Source organism: Halichoerus grypus, chromosome 12 (assembly GCF_964656455.1).
Source record: "Halichoerus grypus chromosome 12, mHalGry1.hap1.1, whole genome shotgun sequence".
Lineage (NCBI taxonomy): Eukaryota > Metazoa > Chordata > Mammalia > Carnivora > Phocidae > Halichoerus > Halichoerus grypus.
Genome location: NC_135723.1, coordinates 80,492,031 through 80,511,711, shown reverse-complemented (window position 1 = coordinate 80,511,711; position 19,681 = coordinate 80,492,031). Strand labels below are relative to the sequence as shown.

The 19,681-nt window shown below is 34.5% G+C and overlaps 1 protein-coding gene across 7 annotated transcripts in view; it reads left to right on the top strand.

Annotated features, from left to right (window-relative positions):
• POT1 (protection of telomeres 1) overlaps positions 1-19,681 on the top strand; it is an 82,249-nt gene that overhangs the window by 8,387 nt on the left and 54,181 nt on the right. For all 7 annotated transcript variants that reach the window (XM_036120484.2, XM_036120483.2, XM_078059526.1 and 4 more), the window contains exons 3-6: positions 3,073-3,145; positions 6,547-6,638; positions 18,441-18,554; positions 19,333-19,380. In XM_036120484.2, coding sequence (XP_035976377.2) covers positions 3,073-3,145; positions 6,547-6,638; positions 18,441-18,554; positions 19,333-19,380 — 327 coding nt within the window. The remainder of the gene's footprint in view (positions 1-3,072; positions 3,146-6,546; positions 6,639-18,440; positions 18,555-19,332; positions 19,381-19,681) is intronic.

Sequence of the window (19,681 nt, the reverse complement as noted above, 5' to 3'; positions counted from 1 at the left end):
CTTCTTTCACTTAGCATGATGCATTTGAGATTCTTCCAGGTTGTTATGTTGGTCAGTACTGTTCCTTTTTTATTGGTGACTAGAATTCCCTCACAGTCCATTTCTTCATTCCTCAGTGTAGCAGTATTTGGATTCTTTCCAGTTTTTTATAATGATGAGTAAAGCAGCTATAAACATTCATGTACAAATTTTTATGTAAACATAGGTATTTATTTTATTTGGGTAAATGTCAAGTGGTCAAGTAGTTCTCAAGCAACAGTGTATAATCCACATTCTATGTTGGTGTGCTACATACAGTTCAGTAGATTTGGTTGATCTCGAGAGGAGCCAAAAAGATTAGGTTCATACTGTGCACAAAAGCATTTGTATCCCATCTGAGAGGCACTGACCTTAGGAAAACTCCACTCTTATATTGGGGGTGATACATTTTTAATATCTAATATTAATTCACTTTTATCCTGAAAGCTAACATGAGATTTCTGGAGTATAGGCCAACTATAATTTTTACTCTCAGCAGTGACTGCATCAGTTTTCTATCCCCCATCTTCCTCATGCAAGGCAATATGGTGAGGATCACAAGTCTTTCTGTGTGTGTAAAGGGGATTTCTTGCACTGTAGAAAAGGAACCTTGAAACTATGAATCTGGGAGTTTATATAGGACAGCTCTCCAGCTTTACCCTCCCCTCCTGACAGAAAAACCTCATCTCCTGAATGTAAATACATTATTTAGAATGTAAAGAACTGTCTCTAGGGTTCATCCCATATTGAAATGTAAACACAGAACTCTGGGGACATAAATCCCCCTGGAAGTCTCTCACTATTCAAGTCATCCTTAAACTTCCAAAGCTTATTGTTTAGTTCAACTTCCATTTTTTCTTTGCTCACTTCAGCTAAAGACAGGAACAAATTATAGACTATCTTTCTAATGGGATAACTCTTATTGTGAGTAAAACTGCCTACTTAATTTATAACTGAGGGCCACATAATCAACTAAAAGTGTTTCCTTAAAAACTCGAATATTTCTTACAACCATCCCTAGGAGCAAATCACACTGTTTTTTTTTTTTTTTTTGGTTGATTTCTGCCTTTCACACAGGAAGCACAAATACTGAGGGCATACATGCTACCCTTGGAAACAAAGAGTTTACAGTTGTTGGGGACCCTCCAGAAAGGACGGAGGTCACTCAGGCGGCACAGGTTGACTGGCTCCCCTGTGTGCTCTGCCAGCTGGGAAGCCTCACGGCCCCTACCTAGTTCACGGTACTTCAGTTTAGTCCTTGTTTGCAGAGAGACCACTTGAGAGCAGTCAGTTAAATCTGGCCTACCTGTCCAGCTCATTTGCCATGTAAGAGTTGTAGAAAAGTTTGAAAGTATCTTACATGGAAGGTACAGGAGCTGGGCCATGCCCTGCTGGCTCATGGTTGGGGCCGTCAGGTGAGGGATGCAGTTAGTTAACTTTCAGAGTCCCCTGTAGTTTGTGAGAGCAGCTCCAGAGTGCCTTTTCCTTTGGGGTAAGGGAAAGGCTTCTGGAATAGTTATGAAAGACAAAGATTAAAAAGATTAACCTGGGTCTTGTGGGTGAGGTCTTACAGTGATTCTGCCCTGTCCCTAGCTGTAGGTCTGGCCCTCACACCTGTATACCTCTTTCTGCTTATCCCTAGAAGGGTGGAGAGTGTTTTTTTCTGCAGTGCATTTTAATCAAAGCTCTAATGAGATTCATAGGTTTGTTGTCTTTCTCCCAGCAGTTTAAGGACTTTGTTTTGAAAGGAAGATGGGGAAGACTCAGGCAGGCTTTCCTACAGTAACTGCTAGCACCCTTGCCCTGACTCCTGGCCTGACTTTGTCATCAGGTTTTTGGAGACGAGCTTGTAAGTGGGTGTGAATTCCCCTTGTGTTTGCAGCTCCCACAAGCTCCATGTCTTCTCACTAGCCCACACTTGGCCTTCAGCAACTCATTAAAAATGTTAGATGAATTTTCTGACAAATGTCAGGCAGCATTTGCCATTTACTTCAGGTAAGCAAGTGCTTACCACCCATCTCTCCTTGGGGATCTTCTCTTTCTTAAGATTTCTGATTAGTTGGTTGCTTTGTGACCTCAACTCACTGTTGCCCCTCTCTTATTGGAAGTACTTCTCTTAGATTTCTGGTTAGTCAGTTGTCTTCTGACTTCAGTTCTCTGGTGGGTCAAAAAAAGGTTGAAATTTCTACATTGTCCAACTTTTTGTTGTTCTTTACAGCTTTCTACCTCCTAAATGGAACTATTTTACTTTTGACCGAATCATGCATAGCTGATAGCCTTATTTTAATTTTTTTTTGATTCCTGTCTTATAAGTAAAATTGGTGTATGAACATAGGTTTTGTTGTTGTTGGCTATATCAAAGTCTGGAATATTAGTGTGGGAGATAATGTATTAGAGATCCATTTTTAAATTTTATTAAATACATTTTATTTCTGTGTGGAAATTTTCAAAGAGACCTATAATGTATTTATTCATAGGATCATTAAATTTTAGAGCCAGAAGAAAGTATAGAAACTACCTAGATTAAATACTTCATTTTATCTGAGAGATGCTGATTAAATAGCTTTTTTAAGGTGACAGAGCTGGTTAGTTACAGAAGAATGAGGACTAAACTTTATGTGTGCTTTAGTTCATTGCTTTGTCCACACTGCCCTTATTTATGAGATTACCAGTTTGCATTTTTTAATTTATTGTTTATTTCTTTCTAGGAGCAAACTCTTCATTTTTCTTCAGTAGAAACAACCTTATAGGGGTTAACATGAAACTGAAGTTGAGCCAGCTCATCTCTCTGTAAAATGAGGAATTGGATAATATTTAATAATAAGATTGTTTAAAAAATTAAGTTATGACCCTAAATAATTAGGCCTTCTGAAATTTCTTTAGTAAAATCACTTTCATTTCTTAAATATGGTGACTTGAACATAGTACTTTGAATTTTTTTGAAAAAATAAAAGCTTATTGCTTTTAAAATAGTTTTTCTAATTTTAACTTATCTCTTGGTGTTATAATAAGCTCTTTTGGGTTTTCTGTATAACTATTTTTCTCTCATTTTAGGGAAAACTGTCACTTATTTCTTCTTTAACTTATGGTGGAAACAGAACAGCTGTTTTGAAGATTGCCCTACAAGGTATACAATTTAATAAGACCGTTTCTGCTTAACCTTTTCTTATAATCTACAAATGGATAACTTAATATATATATGTACACACATAAGCACAAAAATGATTTCTAATGGGTAATACATACACAGTAGTGTAAAGAACTATAGAATGAAATTTTTTTTCACTAAATTTTTCTGTACCATCTATCCTCTCCCCCCTCACCCATTTCTTCTATTTTACTTCAGATTCCTTTAATCTCATATCTAAACTGTTACAATAGCTAACTGGTCCCCCTACTTCTGGTTTCACTAGTGTGACCTAAACAGCTTAGCAAACCTAACTTATAAGACACTCCTTTCAGCATGTTATTTTTTACCTAGGTGTAGTTATATGAGATTATGCCTTCTTCCTAGTAACCCTGAAATAATCCTGGTAGGCTAGGAAGAGCTATGGAGTATTTGAGGACCAAAATAGATCTCATCTGAAGCCTAAAATTGGATTGAAGAATGGCCTGCAGCAGTGAATGGGAAACAGACTTTGAACTACAACATTCTGTAACTACTGAAAACCAGTTATATATTAGACACTGTTCTAGGTATGGGAGATATAGCAGTGACCAAAATAAAGCCCTTGCCTTCATGAAGTTTACATTTTAGAGGGGTAAATAAATTCAATAAATAATTACATAAGTAATATTAGGTAGAAATGTGGTCTGAAGAAAAAAATAGCATGATAAGGTAGTGGGCCTGATGAATCATCCTTTTGATACGTTGTTAGGTTTAATTTACAAATATTTGATTAAGGATTTTTACATCTAAGTTTATGAAGGATATTGTTCCATGTCTGTCTCTTCTTGTAATGATTTTGAGTGATTTTGGTATCAATGTAATGCTGTCCTCCTGAAAAGAGCTATTAAGTGCTTCCTTCTCTTCTATATTCTGGAAGAGTTTATCTATAATTGCTTTTATTTCTTCCTTAAATGTTTGTAGAATTCATCAGTGAAGCCACCTGTGCCTGAAAATTTCTTTATGGGCAAGTTCCAAACCCTAAGTTCAGTGTAATTTATTTGTTAATAGGGCTTTTCTTTTTTATCTTTTTTTCCTTGAGTAAGCTTCAGTAGTTTGTGTTTCTAAAGGAATTTATCTGTTTCATCTTAGTTGTCAAGTATATTGGCATAAAGTTATTCATAATATATATTTGATATACTTTTAATGTTGGTGGGGTTTATAGTGATGTCCTGTTTCATTCATTGATAATTTGTGACTACTCTTTCATTTTTTTCCCCGATCATTCTGGCTAGATATTTATTTTATTGATCTTTAAAATCAGCTTTTCTTTTCATTGATTCTTCTCTGTTTTTCGGTTTTCTGTAACATTTTACTTTCAGTTAATCTGTTAATTCCATTCAGTGTACTGTTAACTTCTAATACTATATTTTTCAATTCTGAAAGTTCATTTTGAGATTTTTTTTTTTTATATCTTCCATTTCTCCTCATCATGTTCATGGCTGGTAATTTTTTTACTGGATACCAAACATTTAGAATTTTATATTAGCAAATGTTGGATTTATTTGTTATCCATCCTTTAACTATTATGTGTCTTTATTTTGGGATACATTTAATTTTCTTGGAATCAGTTTGATTAGCTTTGTTGGGGTGGGTATAGAACAGCCTTTATTTTCAGGCTAATTTGGCCATATCACTAAGGAAATACCCTTCTGACAATTCTACTCTATGCCTCGTGTGTGTGGATTCCATTCTGTCTGGTTGAAACAAGAAAATTCCTAGCCCTGCGTGAGTCTCAGAATTGTTCTGCCTATTCCTTTCAAGTGGTTCTTCCTCTTCATGAGGTACTTGCCTTCCGTATACTTGGAGATAAATATTCATCCAAAGACTCGAAGGCCCCCATCTTCAGATCGCCAGAGCACTCTCTGTTTGTGCTGCTGTCCTGCCTTCAGCACTCTGCCCTGCACATTCTAGCCACCTTGGTATCCTCATATCTGAACTCTTCTGAATTCAGGGAAGGCTGCTGAGCTTTGTTTGGATTTTAGCTCCATTTTCTGCTGCCTGGAAACTCTCCAGGAAGTAAGATAGGGATATTGCCTTATTTTCCTTCTCAGATCACTTTCCTGCACTCCCTGTTGTCTGATACCTGAAGACTGTTGTTTCATATATTTTTTCTTAGTTTTCTAGTCATTTTAAGACTGGAGAATAAACCCAGTCTCTATTAGTCCATCATGGCCAGACACAGACATCTGATAGGTCATTTAAGATATTAACAGTGTGTTATGTTATGGTTAGAAACCACTGTGCTTTTGTATTTGAGAAACATCAGTGTTTCAGTTTATGTATACACTTGGTTTGAGGAGTTGAAGAGGTCAGTGTCAGCTATGTGGTGGTGGTTTCACTGTGAGCGCCACCAGACCTGACAGAGTAGCAGATTCAAGAGTTCTAGGTTACACAAAAGAGACTATCATTTTGGGAAAGATCTTTCATATACTCTATAGATGCATAAAAATCTGATATGATGGCAGTTTCTTGGAGTAGTTGAATATTTGAAAGCTGATATGAATGAGTCTTTCCTCAGATGATATAATTCAGTCTTAGCATTTGGCCCTGCTGCATTGGTTATAGAAGGTGATCTCTGGAGAGTGAACATTGTGGAAATTCTTTTTTTTTCCCCCAATTAAATTTCATTTTTAAAATCATAGTTTGGTCTTTACACACACTCTGCTCTTTTACTCTTTCATTTGTGCATGCTGGAGGAGAAAATACACTTACCTCTATTAAAACTTAATGTGCTGAGGGGCGCTTGGGTGCCTCAGTCCGTTAAGCGTCTGCCTTCAGTTCCGGTCATGATCCCTGGGGTCCTGGGATCAAGCCCCAGGTCGGGTTCCTTGCTCAACGGAGAGCCTGTTTCTCCCTCTCTCTCTGCCTGCCGCTCCCCCTGCTTGCGCTCTCTCTCTCTCTGTCAAATAAATAAATTAAAACAAAACAAAATAAAAACCTTAATGTGCTGACACTGTAGATTACTAGAAGCTCAGAAAAAGTAAACTACTTTGGGGGTGATACGTTATATAGTATAAAAATTGAATACCATATTCAGTTTCTTTTTATTATAAACATGGAAAATAAATAGAATGCAGTTATTTTATGCTGTTAATGTGATATTTATAGAAATTTATAAAATGTATTCTAGTTGAAGCTTGTTACAGTTTTGGTTTTAGTACCTAATAGTATTCTGTGCATGATCTTTGCAATACTTAAGGTATTAAACTAAAAGTGAATTATAAAAAGTTTAATTATCCTTCATAATTATATTTTGAAATAACTATAGTTTTTAGAATGTAGTTGTCATCAATTTTCTTGTATGTGTGAAACTGTTGTATCTAATTAGTATTTTTCTGTATGTGTGTTTTTCTCTATAGAACAAGAAAATTCAAATTCAGAGATCAACACCATCAATGTATTATTTTTTGGAAAATTAGCAAAGGACTGTGCAAAAGTTTTCTATGAAGGGGTAAATTATTTTCTTGTTACTTTTTGTTTTAGGAGTAGATTTTAAATTATTGATGTTACATTCATCCTGTAGATCTTTTTTTTTTTTTTTTTTTTTACATTATATATTTGCAGGTATGTAAAAAGGATACTTAAGCAACAGCTTTAAAATTGCAACATTCCAAAGAGGTTGTAAAACTTATCACTGACATAAAAAGGGATAATATTTCCTTTCACTTCATTTTAATATTTAGTATTTAACAGAATGTCTTAAAGATATGTACATTTCCCCCTCAATTAAAAAATAATTCTTAACAACTAAAAAATAATATAAGCTATAACTGTATTTTTGTATTATTTTCTGATCATTGTTTCAAAATACATGCCTGTTAAATCCAAAATGCTACCAAACTGAACCAACAGCATATTAAAAGGAGTGGACACTATGACCAAGTGGGATTTATCCCAGGAGTACAGTTTGGTTCAGCTTAAAAAAATCAGTCCTTGTAACATATCACATTAATAGAAAAAGGGAAGAAACAGATGGTCATCTTAACTGATACACAAAAGGCATTTGATAAAATCCTATACTCTTTTGTAATCAAAACACTCGGGAAACTAGGAATAGAAGGGAACTTCCTCAGCATACTGTAGGGCAATTATGAGAAACTCACAGGTAACGTCAAACTCAGTGGTGAAAGACTCAAAGTTCCTCACTAAGATTAGGAACAAGACAAGGATGCTCCCTTTACCACTGCTCTTCAACATTCCACTGAAAGTTCTAGCCAGAGCTAGTTAAATAAGAAAATGAAATAAGACACCTAATTGTAAAGGAAGAAGTAAGACTGTCTGTCTTCTCAGATGACATGATTCTGTATTTGAAAATCCCAAAGCATCCAAAAGAAAGCTGCTGGGATTGATAAATGAATTCAGCAACATTGCAGGGTACAAAATGTACACATAAAAATCTGTTGTTACTATACACCCACAATAAGTGATCTGGAAAGGAAACTATGAAAACAATTCTATATGTGTTAGCATCTGAAGGACTAATATACCGATTAATAGATACAACCAATGAGGTGAAAGATTTCTACACTGAAAGTTAAAAAACATTGCTAAAAGAAATTAAATAAGAGCTAAATAAATGGAAAGACATCCATGTTCTTGCTTGGGTAGGACAATATTGTTAAGCTATCAATACCAACAAAAGTGATGTGTAGATTTAGTGCAATCCCTATCAAAATTCTAACAATCTTTAGAAATGGAAAGGTTGACTCTCAAATTCATAGACCGTTTCAAGGGGCCCTGAACAATCTAGGAAAAGAGTAACAGAGTCAGAGGACTCACCCTTTATGATTTCAAAATTTACCACAAAGATACTGTAATCAACAGTGTGGAACTGTTATAAGGATAGACATGTATACCAACAAAACAGAATTAAGGGTCAAGAAATAAACCCATTTATCTATGGGCAATTGATTTTTGACAAAGGTCCTACATCCACTCAGTGTAAAATGATACAGCTACTGTGGAAAACAGTTGGGCATTTCTTCATAGAATCATGGTATGACCCAGTAACCCCACTACTAGGTATACAGACAAAATAATTGAAAAGAACTTGAACAGATATTTGTATAACGATGTTCAGTGCAGCATTACAGTAGTTCCCCCCCTTTATCTGTGGGGACAGGTTCCAGGACCCCCACTGGAAGCCTGAAACCATGGATAGTACTGAACCCTATATGCACTGTTTTTCCTACATATACACACCTATAAGAAGTTTAATTTATAAGTTAGGCACAGTAGGAGATTAAGAACAATCCCTAATAAAATAGAATATTTATAGCAATATACTGTAATAAAATTAATGTGAATGTGGTTTCTCTCTCAAAATATCTTATTGTACAGTGCTCACTCTTGTGATGATGTGAGATGATAAAATGTGTACATGATGAGATGCAGTGAGGTGAATGGCATAGGCACTGTGATGTAGTGTTAGGCTACTACTGACCTTCTGACAGTATGTCAGAAGGAGGGTCATCTGCTTCTAGACCACGGTTGACAGTAGGCATCTGAAACCATGGAAAGCAAACTCGTGAATGAGGGGGACTACCTCATTAATAATAGCCGAAAGGTGGCAATAACCCAAGTGTCCATTAGATGAATGGATAAAGAATGTGATATATTCATATAATGGAATATTATTCAGCCATAAGAAGGAATGAAGTTCTGATACATGCTATATCATGGATGAACCTTGGAAAGGTTATGCTAAGTGAAAGAAGCCAAACACAAAAGGACAACTATTGTATGATTCCACCTATATGAATATGCGGAATAGGCAAATTCACAGAGACAGAAAGTAGATGAGAGGTTACCAAGAGCCGGGGTTGGTGGGGGGAATGGGGAGTTTTTGCTTAATGGTTAAAGAATTTCCACTTGGGATGAAGAAAATGTTTTGACAGTAGGTAGTGGTGATGGTTGCACACATTGCGATTGTAATTAATGCCACTGAGTTATACGATTAAAAATGGTTAAAATGGCAAGTTTTATATTTTGCCTCAGTTAAAAAAAATACATGTCTGCAGTGCAATATTTAGGCAATACGGTTCTGTAATAGAAAATTAGAGTCCTTCAAGGTTCTTATACAGCATACTTTCTGTTAGAGAAAGGTAGACAGTGAACAGATAAACGTAATTTTTCAAGTGGCAGACAATGCTGTGGAGAAAATAAAGCAGTGGGAGAGAGAGATGTGAGGATATATTTTAATTTGATGAAGACTCTGATAAGGTGACATTTGAGCAGAAACTTGAAAGAAGTGAAGTGGTCCTTAGATATTTGGAGTAAGAGTATTCTTGACCAGGAATTTACAAGTACAAAGGCTCAGAAGTATGAGTGCATGGTCCAGACACAGCAGGGGGTCAGTGTCTAAATCCCAGCAGATGTGACTGGGGCAAAATGCTTAACGCTGTGCAGCCTTTTTTTATTTTAATCTTGAAAGATTAAAAAATTCTTTAGGGGCGCCTGGGTGGCTCAGTCATTAAGCGTCTGCCTTCGGCTCAGGTGATGAACCCAGGGTTCTGGGATCGAGCCCCACATCGGGCTCCTTCCTCGGCGGGAAGCCTGCTTCTCCCACTCCCACTCCCCCTGCTTGTGTTCCTGCTCTCGCTATGTCTCTCTCTGTCAAATAAATAAATAAAATATAAAAAAAAATTCTTTAAAAATTTTTTATGTTTAAAAAATTAATCTTTAGATTAAAATCAATAAAAATTTTAAAATCTTTTAAGAATCAAGATAGGAGTAATAATACCTCTCTTTCTGGATTGTTGTTAGGATTAGAGATAAATGTACCTACCGCTGGAACTACCTGGGAACTCAGTGTGTGGCCACTGTTGTTATTATTGTTATGACTTGTTATCTTAGTGTAACTGGATGCAGCTCCAATGAGGAAAAGCAGGGTAGAGAAAGGGCAGCTGGGTCTGAGCCCAGGAGTGTGGCTTCCAGTTAATTACTGGATTTTGAGTAACCATTGATAATCTCCAGATATAAATTTAATCAAATATAAAGTAAGAATGTTGGATTAGCTGAGAATTCTGAATAATTCTGGCATACTATGGTTTCATAAACTGATCTTTTATAAATAATTCAGTGGACTTCAGAAATGATGCTATTTTTGTAAAACCTGTGTTTGGAGTCTAGAGTAAAGATTTATTTCACAGAAACTGTCAGAACATCTACCTTTTTTTTTTTCTTCTAACAAGTATTTTGGGAATAGATTGCCAAACTCAAGTTTTGTGTTTTTTGCCAAAGCTTCTGTAAAGAGGTGGTAAATCAGTTAATGTTTTCCTAATTTATAATTTGAATAAAGGAAAGGAGAATCAGTGGAGTGATTTTTCCCTTCTGTGAAAAGTTTGTTATTAAATTCCTGGTGTATCTTAAAATCTTACTTTAGAATTTAAGGAAATAAGGTATTTTCTATGTGATTCATGTCCTAAAACTCCTATGACATTTCATCAGACTTTCTCTTAGAATGGTAAGTAGAGTAATTTTAGGTACAATTTTAAAAATTGGAGATACATAGTTCTAATCTAGTTGGTATGGCACAGCAAAGTTCCAGAAGCAAATATACTGAAAAAGAGGTGTGACCTGACAGTCTGCTTCAGGCCACTCAGGTAGGGTAGGAATCAGTAGCTCTATATAGCTATTTTGATGGGGCACTTTTGTGGGTGCCTCCAGTAAAGGGATGTTGTCATTACTATTATTCCTGTTATTCTTATTCTTGCCCTTGAAGGCATGACTTTATTTCGGCCTAGGTAAAATAATTAATATTCATGATGACAGTTCTGAATTATTAAGAATTCAGTGCTCAAGAAGATCTGAAGTCATGCCATTTTTTAAGGGCCATATTCTTCAGAAATGAGGTGGAGAGGGAGGAAAAGGGAGAGAATATGGATGAAAGCGAGAACATTAGGTGTTTAACAGGGGAAGATTCACTCATTTAGAAAAACAACATATCATTTTTCCTTTGAACTAGAAAGTGGTATGTTACAATACTTTGTTGAGATAGGGGAAAATGAAAAATACATCAGTTCAGTGACTAATTTGCATGTGATACTAAGCTATAACAGATATTTTCTCTGACTCCCCATCCTTCCAAAAAAAAAAGTAAACAAAACCAAACAAATGCTGTTAACAGCTTCCTTATTCTTCAGGCTGCTAGGTATGCACAGGGAAGTTTTGCCCTAATACATTGAATTAGTAATATTTAGTTTTCATGAATTACAGAATATATGAAATAAATATGAAATGTAGTTTTATGTTCTTATTTCAGATGAACTCTTTCCATTCTGTAAAGAGGTCCCCTTTTTTTTTTGTTTTAAAGATTTTATTTATTTATTTGACAGAGACACAGCGAGAGAGGGAACACAAGCAGGGAGAGTGGGAGAAGGAGAAGCAGGCTTCCCGCCGAGCAGGGAGCCCTATCCAGGACTTGATTCCAGGACCCAGGGATCATGACCTGAGCCCAAGGCAGACGCTTAACCTCCTGAGCCACCCAGGTGCCCCAAGAGGTCCACTTTTAACAGTTTTAAAGATTTTGCAGACCAGGGCCAGGAAATTATAGTTCGCTACCTTTCAACTTGCTAAGATCATTAAAGTTGCCTTTCCTTTCTTCTCTCCTGATATTTTTTAGTAAGTCAGACATTAAACTATCTGCTTCAAATTCCGGCCAGAGAAAAAAGACAGTTTAATGCATGGTAAGGAGGGAGGCTCTAGCATCTTTTTTTTAAGAGTCAACTAGCTGTAAAAATTAAACCCACTTAATTTTTGTGAAAGGACCATCAGTTTGTAGATGAAGATGAGTATTCTAGGGTGCAGGGATCTTCATTGAACCCCCAGTAGTGTACAGATCATCAGAAGAGATCATCAGAAGAGATTTTTTTTTTTAAGATTTTATTTATTTATTTATTTTTTAAAGATTTTATTTATTAGAGAGAGAGAGAGAAACAGCATAAGAGGGGAGAGGGAGAAGCAGGCTCCCTGCTGAGCCAGAAGCCCGATGTGGGACTCTATCCCAGGATTCCGGTTTCGTGACCTGAGGTGAAGGCAGTCACTTAACTATCTGAGCCACCCAGGCACCCAAAATTTTATTTATTTATTTGAGAGAGAGAGAGAGATAGAGTACAGAGGGGAGTGAAAGAGAAAAGCAGACTCCTTTGCTGAGCTTAGCCGACTGAACCACCCAGGTGCCCCAGCAGAGGTTCTTGAACCAATTCAATGTGTATGTAAATGTATGTATGTTTTTTTTTTTCCCTCTCTGAGAAGGCCATTTTTAACTCTTCTCTCATTCTCAGAAAGATCCATGAACCCACAATCATTAAGAACTGCTTTTTAAGGACAGAATTTCATATGATTCTATTATGGTGTATAGTTGAGTTAGTATTGAAGTTCCAAGAGTAATTAGTTATGTGCCCACATTATACAGAAATAATAATGATTTGATATTAGAAATTAGTGTCTTGTAAAAATCCTGTATTATTTTTAGTGAGAAGTCCTATAACAAACCTTAGCTTTACAGTGGCTATCTTCATAAAACTACAAATGACCATCACTGTGGAGGGTTACTAAAGGCTCAAATGATAAACATGTATAGAAGCACTTTGTAATCTATAAGATTCCATACAAATGTAATATCCTAAGTATTGTTATAGAACTTGCAGTAAGTGGAGATACTACTCTAACTCCACAACTGTATTCTTTTCCTGCCTCAGGAAGATAGTGTGGACTTGGATTAGATCTTGTAAATAATTTGGTTTAGAAGATTTTGTTCTTTTTGCTTAGTCTTTTTGACTGGTCTTGAATGTTTTAAAAAACATTCAAGCTGTGTGGAAGGGTATAACCAGAAAAGCAGAAGCTGCCCCTTTTCCTCTGAAGCCACTCACATTGCCTAGTGTGATAAAATTGGATAAAACCACTGCTTCTTTATCTTGCACCTTTCCAGCTTTTATGTGTGTGTGTGTATATCTGTATATTTATGCATGTATGTATATATCTATATATGCATGTAGATAAGCTTATATATGCACATTTTTCATCAAATGACAGTACTTATTCATGTTTTGTAAATTGCTTTATTTTACAGCATATCTTGGACATCTTTAGAGAAGGGTTTTAAAAATAAATACATGGTATTGAATATTAGGGATCTGTTTATATTTTAAATACATTTTTATCTTTTTCCTTTAAGATTCTTATATTAAATTATTATTTGGAAACAAAATAAAAGGGTTATAATACAGTGAATTAGAAAAACACGTGCAATGCATGTACAAAACATGTACAATGTATGAGATAGTCGTATTTTACCTAACTGACATATGAAAGGTGTTTCTGCAATTGAAATATATTTTAAATAGGTATTCATTAAAACAGAATAGAACTACACTAGCTAATTAGTACTTGTCAGATAACAGAGAATGTTAATAATGGTAAGTCAAAGTTTTTCCTTTTTAAAATATAATGGTAGAAGACTGAGGTCACAATTTAAAATCTTTCTGGGTTTAAAATCCATGAATGCTGATCACTGGGGAGGTCTAAATAGGCTATTTATTTTAGAGTTTATAGTAGTAAGGTTAAAAATTATTGAAAGTCCAAGGTAAAACTTTTTATATAGAAGAATGGATTTTCTAATTCAATTCTTAAACCTTTCTTTGTCACTGGTTTATTCCATTAAGGTTAGCTCCACATTTGATTACCAAAAAAAAAAAAAAAAATCCTAAACATTAAAATGATTTTTAACAAAATTTTAATCCTTGCTTTGCTAGACTAATGATACATTTTACAGGAATATATATCCTGTAATTGAACCTTTTTCCGTATGAGACACTTTTTTCAGTTTTAGCTTTCCTTTAAAGTAAGATTTAACATTTAATAAATGGACATAAAATATGGGGAAAGACTTTTTCAAAGTATTTTGAAAGTTTAAAAAATATTTTATCACAAAACCATCGGAATTACAGACATTTGTCAATACATTGTTTTCCTTCCTTGTGAGATTTAGTTCTGAAAGATGTTGTAGAGTAGTGCCTGTCTTAGAAATTAGGAGATCTTGATTCTTGTCTTGATCTACAACTAATTAGCTGAATGTGACCTTAGACTGTTCATTTACCCTCTCTCGCCCTTATTTTCTTATCTGAAAAATGAAGGTGTTTGATTATGTGATCTCTAAAGTCCTGTTTTCAGTTCTGAAATGCTAAGATTCTTTGAAATAAGTTTTGTAGTACTTGTATAGTTTAGTTAAGATTTAATGAAGGTATTTTATATATATATATGTGTATATAATATACACATATTCATTTAATTGTCCAGATACTTGTTGAATGTTTTGGTCTTCTGTGCTCGATGTCCTGAATAAGAGGGTAATGGACCTTGCCATCATGGGACAGTGCTCAGTGGAGCAGAGGGAATTAAACAACTATTACATAATTAATTACTTTAGCCAGATGTGATATGACTGAGATTGAGTAGTAGAATCAGAAAAGTAGCAGAAAGAATGAAGATGGGTACTGGGAGAGTGGATTGATTAGTAAAAGAGAACAACATATACAAAGGCCCTGATTGAGGAGCCTGGAATGCTAAAAATTACAAAAGGCACTATTCCAGGGTGTGTCACATAGTAGGTAGCTGGTGAGGTGGTGGGCATCAGATTATATAGTGACTTGTAAACCATTTAAAGATTTTGGATTTTATGCTAATATTATCTATATTACTTCCAATTAAATTCCATGACCAAATTGATGTTAACACTCATAAAATACATTCTTTATATTAGAGAAACATTTTCTCTCAGTCACTTTGTTACCAGTGACATCAGATTCCTGGCTTCTCCCTGCAGTCTTTCACTCTTAATCGGTGTTTTAAAATATGATAACAGGATTTGCAAGGTGAGTATAGTAAAAATTACTTAATGCCTGTTAAAGTCAGATAAGTGTTTTTCTTTTTGGATTATCAGTTTTTTCATATTTTCTGTGTCCTTTTCCTGCTTACTAAAAGTGCAACAACTTGAGAATTTTGGTTACAATCTCAATTAAAAATTAGCAAGTTAATATGCTAGTCTTGTAGTTTACATTTTTTTAGTCACGTATTGATTTGTTTCTTGTTCCACCACTGATTATGTTCTACATTATAAGATATTAGTATGTAAAAATGACATCTGTTAATATGCAAATAAGTTGTCTGCTTTTTTTTTCCTTTTGTTATTGATTTTTAAGAACGCTTCTTTATGTTAAAAAAACCTGTGCTGTTTTCGTTGATTTTTCTCTGAAACTGGTTTGCGGTAGAAATATTCCTCTTGGCTAAACCAAAAAGGAAATTGTTTAATGACAAAGTCTCACTCCTTTAAGACACTGTGACAGAAAAATGACACAAAAGGAAAATGACCCACTTGCTGATATCTGGTATCCTGAGTTAGTTCAAAGATTTCAGGTATACCAAATGTGTTTTTATTTTTAGAACATTCCTGCACAGATATTGATAAAGGCTTATCACTTTTAGTAATATGGTATTCTCTCAGGCTGGTTTCCTAATACTTCTTTTCAGCAGATTGAAATAAATACCTACTCTGTATATCAGAATGCATTCTTAGCACTCAACTGTGTAATTCCTATTCTTGTTTGAATGGCTTCAGTATGCTCTTTTCAGAAGCTTAGAACTTAGAACAATGCATATTAAATCTCATTTTCAACTCAGTCTAATGAGTGTTTATATAAACTAATACTGCCTATTATATGTTTATCTTTCTTATCCTCTGTGCATTTGAATTAATTTAAAAGCTATTACAATTTGTAAATTCATGGTAACTGGATTCTAAGAGCCATTTTTTTCTCTCTTCTGTTTAGGTTTGTACTTTAATTTTACCAGTATTAATTTATTCAACATATACTTGTAACTATGAACAGAAGCCCCTTACTGTCTCTTTTATGGGATATAAAGGTAGATAAGACATTCTTAGTCCCAGGGATCTTATAGACTTCTAAGAGCATTAAAAACATTAAGAAGCACTTGTAAATAACACACAAATGAAAAATATTAAAATACTGCATAGGAGAGTTCAGAGGAAGGAAGAATTATTTTTCTCAGAGAGAGACAATCTAAGATAGACCTCATAAGAAAAGCAGTTACAGTCCAGGTTTTAAAAGATAGATAGGATTAGATACATGCAAAAGAGAAAAATGCTATTACTAGTGGGGCTCAGAATAAGCAAAGAATATATGTGCAAAGCACTACGAATATAAGAGAATCTGATTTTTATAGTATTGAATAGACGTATATGGAAATAAAACAGGCCAGGTTGATTGGGATGGGATCACTGAGGGCCTTTCATGCAATTTATATAGGTATATTCAAATGTAAGTTCATATTTAGAAATATAATAAATTAAACATTAGTTTTTGTAAATATTTTTGGTTGTTATTTCTATGTTGTCAAATTTGTGCTAGAGGAAAAGTTTTATTATAACGTTTTACTGAATTGTATTGCTAATATTAAAATAGAATTAATCTTTTGAAAAAATTTTTCTTATGAATGCTGATGTCCTTCTTTTAGTGATTTTTTTCTATTTAAAATGTTTTCTCCATCATAAAATAAATACTTAAGTTTAGGTTATAAAGAAAAATAGAAAAATGTTCATCTGCACAACACTTGCATTTTGTGTATTCTTTCCATATAATATTTAAGACATTTTTAAGTAAAATAGAAAATGAGATAGGTTATTTTTTTTGTGCTTTTAAGAGAATATAGAACTGATAAACTCCCCTACTTCTGTTTATCTTCCCCTGTTAGTTTGATTAAACAACTTTAAATCTTTGACTAAAATCTCGTTTTCATTTAAATCAGAATTTTTAGTCAGTTGAAAGCATTATTTTTCAGTTTTAAGAGTAATTTATTCCAGAAGCAGTCTTACTATTTATTTTATTCCCCTTTAAAACTGCCTAGGGATGCCTGGGTGGCTCAGTTGGTTAAGTGTCTGCCTTCAGCTCAGGTCATGATTCCAAGGTCCTGGGGTCGAGTCCCGCGTTGGGCTCCTTGCTCAGCGGGGAGTCTGCTTCTCCCTCTGTCTGCCGCTCCCCAGCTTGTGCGCGCACACACTCTTTCTCTGTCAAATAAATAAATAAAATCTTAAAAAAAAAAAAAAAAAGACATGAGACGTGACCCCTGCCTACAAGGTATTCACAGCCTTGTTTAATGGATCTAAATGCGGATTGACACCAGACCCTTTCTCGCATGTGCAAAGCAAAAGTCAGTAACGCGGGAGGCTTCTGTTTGGTAGAAATTAGGATTATTGAAGGAAGCTGCCTAAAGCCCAGGAATTTTTATGTATCTTAAGATTTTGGTATTAAAATTAGAAGAGTAGGGGGATGCCTGGGTGGCTCAGTCAGTTAAGTGTCTGCCTTTGGCTCAGGTCATGATCCCAGGGTCCTGGGATCGAGTCCCACATTGGGCTCCTTGCTCAGCAAGGAGCCTGTTTCTCCCTCTACCTGCCTCTGTCTCTCTCTCTCTGATAAATAAAATCTTAAAAAAAAAAAAAAAAATTAGAAGAGTAGGATAATTTTATATATATATAATATATATTATTACATATTATATATGTATAGTGCAGCAGGACAAAATTTGCTGAATGTGTATGTTCCAGTACTTGGAAATTAAGAAAAGGAGATTTAACTAAAGAATGAGAGAAACAAGAATAAATGGGGACTGGCTTCTTATTACTATTATAAACCTAAGTAGATAGAAAATATTTTTTTCTTATTAGTATGTCAATGGAAATTTCTTATTTATGTCTCATACCCTGGATTTATATGCACAAGTATTAGCTTTGTGACAATATGGAGTTTTTATACTAATGGCATGTCTTTCTCAATGTAGTTTCTCAACTCTGACATTTAGTTTCATTTAAATTTCATTCTTAATACTGTTGGGTCATCTGTTATCTCATTGTTTATTTCTGCAAACTTATTCATATAAATTGAGATAAACATTGATTTTTGAACTCCCACTAAATAAATAAAAATTTTTGAGTGATTTAGTTAGTGATTTCCTGGTCAATGAAATGAGACATTACACTTGTCTAGGGCTACATTGTTGATGTCCTTTTCGAGGAAGTAGTAGTCTCAATCTTATATTCAGGAAGCATTAAACAAATTTAGGCTAACCAGTTTTCCATTTTATGGAAATTACTCCTGTTTTTAAATAATAATATAAGAATTTATATGACATTCAGAATTACAGATATTTTGATGATTTAAAACCATTTTTTCCTATGTAGGATACCATTGCAGTAGCTGGATTTACTGTCTTGTCAGCATCTTCATCTACAAGCAGAGATGGTAAACATTGCTTATTTTTGAAAGCATTTGAGGACTTCAAATCAACTGTTTATGTAAGTGTATAACTTTTAGTCCAATCATTTGTGGTTTTAATGAGCTAAGGGGATGGAAAAGGAGCAGTATATCTATAAATCTGCAGATAAACTATTTAGTCTGACTGGATTATTTTAATTAAATATTTTAAGTTTAAAGCAAAAATTCTTTTCTTGGCTTTATGTTTAGAATGACTCCAGGTAGAAAAGAAAGATCCCTTAAAAATATTTATTAATAGAATTTTTAAAACTTTATAGGTACTCTAGACCTGATCTCATTCTTTGCTCTTACACCATCAGCCCCTTTTGATGGTCTGCTTGATTTCACTTTAAATTGATCAAGTGCCCTTTTTTAGGTAAAACTGATTTCATTCTATTTTATTTTTTACAGAGATGATCATTTTCTGCCTCCCACTTTACCCCTCCTCCCACAGCCCTGTGTGTGTGTGCGTGTGCACACATGTGCACACATGGAGACCACCAGTTTGGTCAAGGCTGTCAGAGAAGTAGAGTTGGGCCAAGTCCTGTGGTTGCAGGCCACCGTCTGCCTGTTTTTCTGTAGTATCCACAAGGGCATTATATGGGCTAGGGGTAGTCCTGTGATATTGTGAAATTAATGGGTTAGACTGAAACTTAGACAGTTTTGCACATATTAGTCTTAATTTGTAAGCCATAATTTTGTGCCATTCTAGTGAATTTGAATATTACACAGTTAAGTGTGTAGCTTTGGTGCAGTTAAAGGTCTGTATCACATTGGAGGTTGTTTGTATACAAGTAAATCCTCTTTTTTTGTTTTCAGGTTTATGTTAAATCTGTAAGGGATTTTTCTGCAGAATCAATGTCTTTGGTAAGATGATATTCAATTTAACTTAAAATACTCACCCCCCACACACACATAAAGATACACACATATATGATACATATATATGTATGCATCCCATATATATATATATATATGAGATCCACTTATAGTCTAATTTTAAAATAGTAATACAATGGGAAAACAAAATCTCTACCTTTAATAATGTTAAATTTGAGTTCTGTATTTACCAAGTAATTAATACCTGGTTGTTCTTTTATTTGGAATATCTGCACATATATACTGGTCTATTTACATGGAAAGTCAAATTATAATCAAGAAGTTAGTT